This window comes from Phalaenopsis equestris, unplaced genomic scaffold (genome assembly GCF_001263595.1).
Source record: "Phalaenopsis equestris unplaced genomic scaffold, ASM126359v1 Scaffold000134, whole genome shotgun sequence".
In the NCBI taxonomy this organism is placed as follows: domain Eukaryota; kingdom Viridiplantae; phylum Streptophyta; class Magnoliopsida; order Asparagales; family Orchidaceae; genus Phalaenopsis; species Phalaenopsis equestris.
This window is the reverse complement of record NW_018164576.1, coordinates 716,719-723,517: the sequence shown is the minus strand read 5'-3', so window position 1 is coordinate 723,517 and position 6,799 is coordinate 716,719. Positions and strand designations below refer to the sequence as shown.

General features: G+C 40.5%; 1 protein-coding gene across 1 annotated transcript in view; it reads left to right on the top strand.

The window, feature by feature from the left end:
- The first annotated feature begins 5,952 nt into the window (after positions 1 to 5,952).
- LOC110021399 (cell division control protein 48 homolog C-like) overlaps positions 5,953 to 6,799 on the top strand; it is a 7,877-nt gene continuing 7,030 nt past the window's right edge. The window contains exons 1-2 of the mRNA XM_020719884.1: positions 5,953 to 6,103; positions 6,177 to 6,789. Of these exons, the coding sequence (XP_020575543.1) occupies positions 6,355 to 6,789 (435 nt within the window). The 5' untranslated portion in view covers positions 5,953 to 6,103; positions 6,177 to 6,354. The remainder of the gene's footprint in view (positions 6,104 to 6,176; positions 6,790 to 6,799) is intronic.

The following is a 6,799-nucleotide window of genomic DNA, read 5'->3' as shown; positions in this document are numbered from 1 at the left end:
TTTAAAGTACATATTCTTATGCAAAAGTTGACATACATGTTAACAAGCTACACATCAATCTATATCCAAATTATATTGTTGCCTTTGCTTCAATTTCTTGTTGTCACAATTGCATTGTCATCATATGAAGTAATATAAATGCATCATCACACGCCGAAGTAAAATTCAACATATGCAATGCTAGAAATTTAGAAGTCATCCATGTAAAAAAAAAAAGAAGATTTAAATACTTACCACTCAATTGCTTTATATTTCTATATCTTGCACCTAAACTTCATTTTTTACATAAAATAAAAAATAAAATAAAATAAAATAAAAATTAAATCTAACGGGCTCCACAGGCTTAATGGACCGAACCAAAGGTGTAAATGAGTCGAATCGAGCTCTAGCCATCCTCAGCCGATTGAGCATGTAACTCTGGATAGTCTTTGGAAGGCCCCGCGAGCCCACTTCAACTTTTCCATTATCTGTGAGATGTTTTTGTGATTCGCGACGGTATACTTTTTATGTGCAAGTTAAATTTCCTAAATTTTTTGCTCCTTGACAGTGACAACTGCAACAATGATAGGAAAACCCTTTTGAAGATAAAACAAATCTCACATCAACATTCATTCATTAACATTATAAATAGACTTTTTGAGTATTCGTGTCAATTATTATTATATTTTGGGCATTGGTGGGGGCAGCTTCTTCTTCTCCAATTTGTTTCTCTTTTGGATCTCTATTCTTTGTTCGTAACTGAATTATGGAGGAGGGACCTGACTCCTTGCTAAAACCCGTTGATAAGGCCAAGATGTTAGTTGCTCTCGAAGTCAGGCCGCGCCAACCCGAGGTTGAGACGTCGATGAAGAAACTGGTCAAAAGGTTAAAACTAATTGAGGGAGCGAGGGTGGATGGGTCATCTGATTCGATTCGCTGTACATTGAGGTGGGCGTTACCCAAGGTTGGTGAGGAGCATGTGGTTTCAACAATTGATACGCCAATGAGAACCCCCTTTGAAGCTCACATTCAACCCATTGTTTCGAATATCCCTCTCTTACTTGATACTCAACGAGTAGGTGTAGATGTCCCTCTGTCTCGAGGAACAGTACTGTCAGACGACTTCCCGTTCCATGATGCAGGAGGAGCACATGGTCTAAAGTGAATTAGATCACAGGTACTTCCCGTTCCATGATGCAGGAGGAGCACATGGTCTGAAGTGAATTAGATCCCAGGTAAAACTGTTCTCTCTCTCTCTCTCTCTCTCTCTCCTTTCTTCTACCTCTCTCTCTCTCTCTCTCTCTCCTTTCTTCTACCTTAACCTAATGCTTGTTGATGGTTTCTCTTTTCATAGATGGGGATCCTTGCATTGGTCAATTACTGGCTGACGTTGATGATGGTAATTCAATCTTACGAATTGTCTCAGCTCCAAAGGGGCTGACTGGTGGTGAAGTGGATGTGGTTAGTGTTCCGGCTGGACATGAAGTGATATGAGATGAGACTCTTGAGGATCGTTGACCATCCCCCAGGACCCTGACGTGTCGTTTGCTGGAAATAGAGGCGATTATGGCCTGTCAGGGTCTAGACTTATAAGTTGGGCTAGAGGAGACGCACTAAGAAGCAGTCGGTATTCACCGTCAGATTGTCGGGTTTCGAGAGAGCGCATTTGTTATGAAAGTCAGTTTTGAAACCGTCAAAGTGAATCAATTTAAGCTCGGTGGCCAGACTTTATTTAGAGGCTAATTGTAAGAGGTTTAGTTCTAATCGAGGATCACCTGGTGAAATATTTCCTTTTAGATTAAATATTTGTGTAACCATGACTTTTATGATAAATAAAATGGTTATTTTTGAAAATATGGGTGTTTGTGTTTGACAAGACGTCTTCCTCAATTTTTGTGTTTGACATTTCATCTTCCGTTATATTTCTATAAATGGGTGTTGAGGACCCGTGAGAATGCTTTCTAACTTTCCCTTTTCTTTTTTTATTCACCATTTGTTTTAGCTTTTCGTTACTCATATTGCTCTGAAGATGGCCTCTTGCACCTTTCATCAGGTGATCACTATTGAATGTTATATTCCATCACCGTCCGACATCAAGACTACTGAAAAAACTTTTATTTTTCACTTTACCATTAACTTGTGGGTGGCCCGCCCAAATGAAAGGGTCACTAAAGGATGTGGTAACGATTTAATGATGTATCGATACTGATTCTGCTATGGGTTTTGGCTACTTATGCTTCACAAACTTCAGTCGATTTTTAATCTGTACGGGGTCATTCCCGCACAAATTAAAACAAATTCCATGGATGCAATTATGACCTACATCATCTTCTGTCAGCGACAAGACGCTACCAGGTCCATCGATGTCTTTAGCGATATTTTCTTGTTTTTCATGGAGTCAAATTTGGAACAACTGGTAGGTTTCACTTTGTTGGTCCAGAACACCAGGCCAGATATTGGAGATGCAAGTTCTTCATTGCCTCTTCTGCCACAGGTCAAGAAATTAGGATTGTTCTTACCGGTGTCTCTTATCGGAATAGCGGAAGAGGAAGGGCATCAAAATCCTTCAAATCGAGGGGGTTAACATCGACGGTCAGCTGCTTTTAATTCCCCAATACACCGACCAGGTCACCATAAACCAAGTTTTGTTTCCAATGTGTTAGATCAAATGAAGACAGAGCTATGTGATGCCTCTGACACTGTAGAGATCCTGCGGTTAAAAGAGGTGGCCACCCTATTGACCAAAAGGAAGGCGGAGGCTGATGTCGGGGCGGATGAAATTCAACAGAGGGTGATGGCAACAGAAGGAATACTTACTTTGGCAGTGGGAAAAGAAATCGGCCCAGCATGGAAGGAGTTACTTCTAAACACTTCTGCTATGACAGTCGCGATTCAAATGGTTTAACTGGAGAAGTGACATTTATTGTGAGGAAATAAAAGGTCATTGTTAACTATAATACTTATCTCATGGATGTAGCCCCTTCCAGATGTCGAGGAGCTGAGAGAGTGTCTGGGTTATTCAGGAAAAGTTCATAAAAGAGAGGCTCCATAGAAGGGGCGAGAGAAAAATGACTTCTCTTAGTTGAGGAACCTCTTTTCTCAATCATCTTGCCAAGAATGAGGCCAACATGTTGGTGATTCTCAGGGAGACCAAGCCCAAGATCGATCCCAAGGGGGAAGCCTCTGTAACTCTATACTGTGAAGGTAAAGAGCCAGCTGTCGAATCCACCCCCCTGCTTCCTTTCCAAATGAAACAAAGGAGGGGTTTTTTTTTTTTAACTCGCTTAGGTCCCGCGGCGCAGATCCAAAACTCACCCGATGACCGATTTATTGTTATTGATCAATCGATTGACCAACACTTCGACTTTTTATCTCTTTTGGAGGTCATCTGACAACCGAAATTCATGAAGTCTTTATGAGAGTTGGAGCGGCCTGCGTTATTTAAGAAGGTCGACCGATATCATTTGAAAGCATGGGAGGCCTCTCATCTAAAATCAGGGTCTTGGACCTTACTGAGAAAAAATGGGTTGTTGTTGTGAAGCAAGCAAAGGTCTCAGTTGGGCTGATCAAAGAGGCGAAAAGGTGAGCTGAGTCTGCCAAGAAAATTTTTTTTGTGGTGGTGAAGGAACTTTCATTGGTTTCCAAATAGTTTTCATTCAGCGTCGAATAAAATCTCAATTTAAATGAATGAATGACAACCATGAAGAACGAGGAGGAGTTCTTCTCATTGCTTCGGTCCCACCCTCGGGAGATGAAGCTCCTTGTTGAACAACTTTGTATCGGGAGCTTGATGGCGTCATTCAATTTGTGTGGCCAGGTTTGATTGATCCAAAATATTGTGAACCCAAAGAGTTTGAAACTCTAGGTTTGAATTCCTAATGGTCATTCAGGGATGATTTGGACGTTGAAAATGTGCGAGATTCTTCTAGCTGACCTCTTGAAGCTTAAGCTTTTCTTTTGAACGATATAATCATTATTTTTATTTTTTTTCTAAATATTTTGTATAACCAATGTTTTATAAACATAACAATTTTGTGATTGCATGTTATTTTTAATGACATGAAGCAGTTTGGTTGTCTTTGGTAACTTCTGATTTGTACTTTTGTACCTTTTGGTTTGTACGCTTGTGGTAATCTCATCGTCACTTCAACCAAAGATTATCGCCTAGGCTTTGTGGCAGAGTGATTCATGCCTTACTCTTCATAATGCTCGTCGATATTATGTTGGGCACCGCATCTAGGAATTTAACTAGCCAGACCACCTTGGCGTTACAACTTGCTGTCTCCATTCCCAGGGTTGGACCGGGCTATCTTGGAGCCACGGTCTACCGGGTTTTGATTTTCTCTCAGTTGAGGGGTCATGGTGCCACAACCGACTGTTTTCATTCCCAAAGTCAGACTGGAAAATCTTGGCGCCACGGTCTACCACTCTTTGATTTGCATTCAGTCGGGTGATCTTAGTGTCATGGCCGATCGTCTTCTTTCCCGGGGTCGGACTGGACGATTATGGTGCCACGGTCTACCGGTCTTTGATTTGCACCGGGTGATCCTAGTGCCATAGCTAGCTATCTCTATTCCCCTTGGCGCCACATTCCACAAGTATTTGATTTGTGCTCAGTCGTGTGATCTCGATGCCACAATTGGCTACCATCATTCCCCTGGTCAAACCGAGAAATCTTGGCACCACAGTCTTTGATTTGTGCCCAACAGGGTGATCTTGGTGCCACAATTGGTTGTCTTCATTCTGGTTGTTCTCATTCTCTGGGTTGGACCGAACAATCGTGGCGCCATGAGCTACTGATCTTTGATTTGCGCTCAATCAGGCGATCCTAATGCCATGACAAACTGTCTTCATTCCCCGGGTCGGACCGTGCGATCTTAAGGTCACAGTCTAACGATCTTTGATTTGCCCCCAACCGGACAATCTGGGGGTAGCTGCAGCAGTTAGAAGAAACAACTTTAACCTGATGCAAGAGAAACAATTTCAGATGATAGTTCAATTAAACTCATGAAGATTTGAGATAAAATTTTTTCGAGAATAAGGGAGTTAACGGAGGGAGACAGAGTAGCATAAATTTTGTGATAAAAATAAACATTTCAGAGGATAGTTTAGTAATATGCGAAGTTTTTGTGTTGGATAGGTAAAATACAAAATTTTCAATGTTACATATGTAAATCGCCCTTAGAATTTATTAACTAATTTTAAATAACTATATATAAGAACATTTAATTATAATTAAGTTGATAATGTACTAATTAATTATTTATCATTATTTTCATTAAATGAATGAAAATTAAAGCAAGAAACCTTTGCCCTACCCCTCTTATGGTCGAAAGAGCACTCTTGGTTTGCAGCTTCTCTAAATCTCATAACTCAATGTTCTAACAACCTCCATTAAATCATGAATTTAGGGGCCGTTTGGTTGTAAGTGGGATTAAGTTTAAGTAAGATTCAGTTAATCTTATAAACTCAAATTTATCAAAATATGATGTGATTAAATCTCAAAAATTGTTTGATATGCTAGTAAGTAAATCCAGATAAATTATGATACACAATTTGACAACTTTAAAAGGATTTTATTATTATTTACGAAAGAAAACATTCAAATATAAATACTAAATAGAAAATTATATATGAACATCCAAAGCCTAAGAATGGTAAAATAAGACATTTACATTTATTAATAATCAATTTTTTTAAACTAATTAATTTTAAATAATTATTTAATATTATTCAATTGTTAATCAATTAACTATTAATTGTGTAAATTAAAATTACATAAAATTTCATTAAATAATTTAAAATTTCAAATATTTCATTACTCATTAATTAACTTTTAAATAATCACATTACACTTATTTTATTATAATGAATTGAATAATATATAAAAAAACTAAATTAAAATAAAGAATAAATAAATAAAAACTCCGATCCAAAACCCTACCTCTTATCTTCCGCTCCGCCCGCTCCGCACCAGAGACCGATTGGCGCGCGCCATTCTTCCTCTTCGTTGGCCATTCCGGTATTTACTAAATCCGTTTTTCCAGTTGCACTCCAAAACCCTACCTCCGATCCAAAACCCTACCTCCGAACCTTACTGAGCACCAGAGACCGATTGACGAAGGTAAGCCTGTTCGCGCGCGCCATTCTTACTCTTCGTTCGTTTGTCCGGTATGTACTAAATCCGTTTTTTCCAGTTTGCCGATACAGGCTTTATTCCCAATCGGCGCCATTTTCCGATTTACGGGAGCTCTTCGTTCGCCATTTTTTCCAGTTTGGCAGGATTGAGACGAAGTCTTTGTAAATCCTGCTTAAAATCGACTTCCAAACGGTTCAGAGAGGCTGATTAGCCTGCCGGTAGAACGTGGCGTGTCGATGGGAAAGAGACCACGTCGTGGCGGCGGCCGCTCGCCGTTTTCACCATCATCCGTCATGGACCGCTCCATACTGCTCCGCCGCATCAAATCTCAGAATTTATCAAATTCCTTCCCCGACTCAGATATCGTCATTCAGCGCCTTCGTGAGCACTACCCTGATTATGCTCGCATCAAGCTCCAGCCTTTCTCTGCGCGACTCCGCAAAGTTTTACAACAACTCCGCAATAGCTCCACTAAACCGAACACCGCTGGCGACACCTCCTCGTCTTTTTCGTCTGATGGCAAGAAGCCATCTCGCAAGAAGCGTGGCAAGGAGGACGTGTTGGGGAGCGGCTCCTCCTTGCAGAGTCCAAGCATCTCCGCCGGTTGCAGCGGAACCTTGGCACGTCTTGCTCAACGTCTGATTCGTCAGATGATTCGACCCCCACTTCCGGTGATGCCTC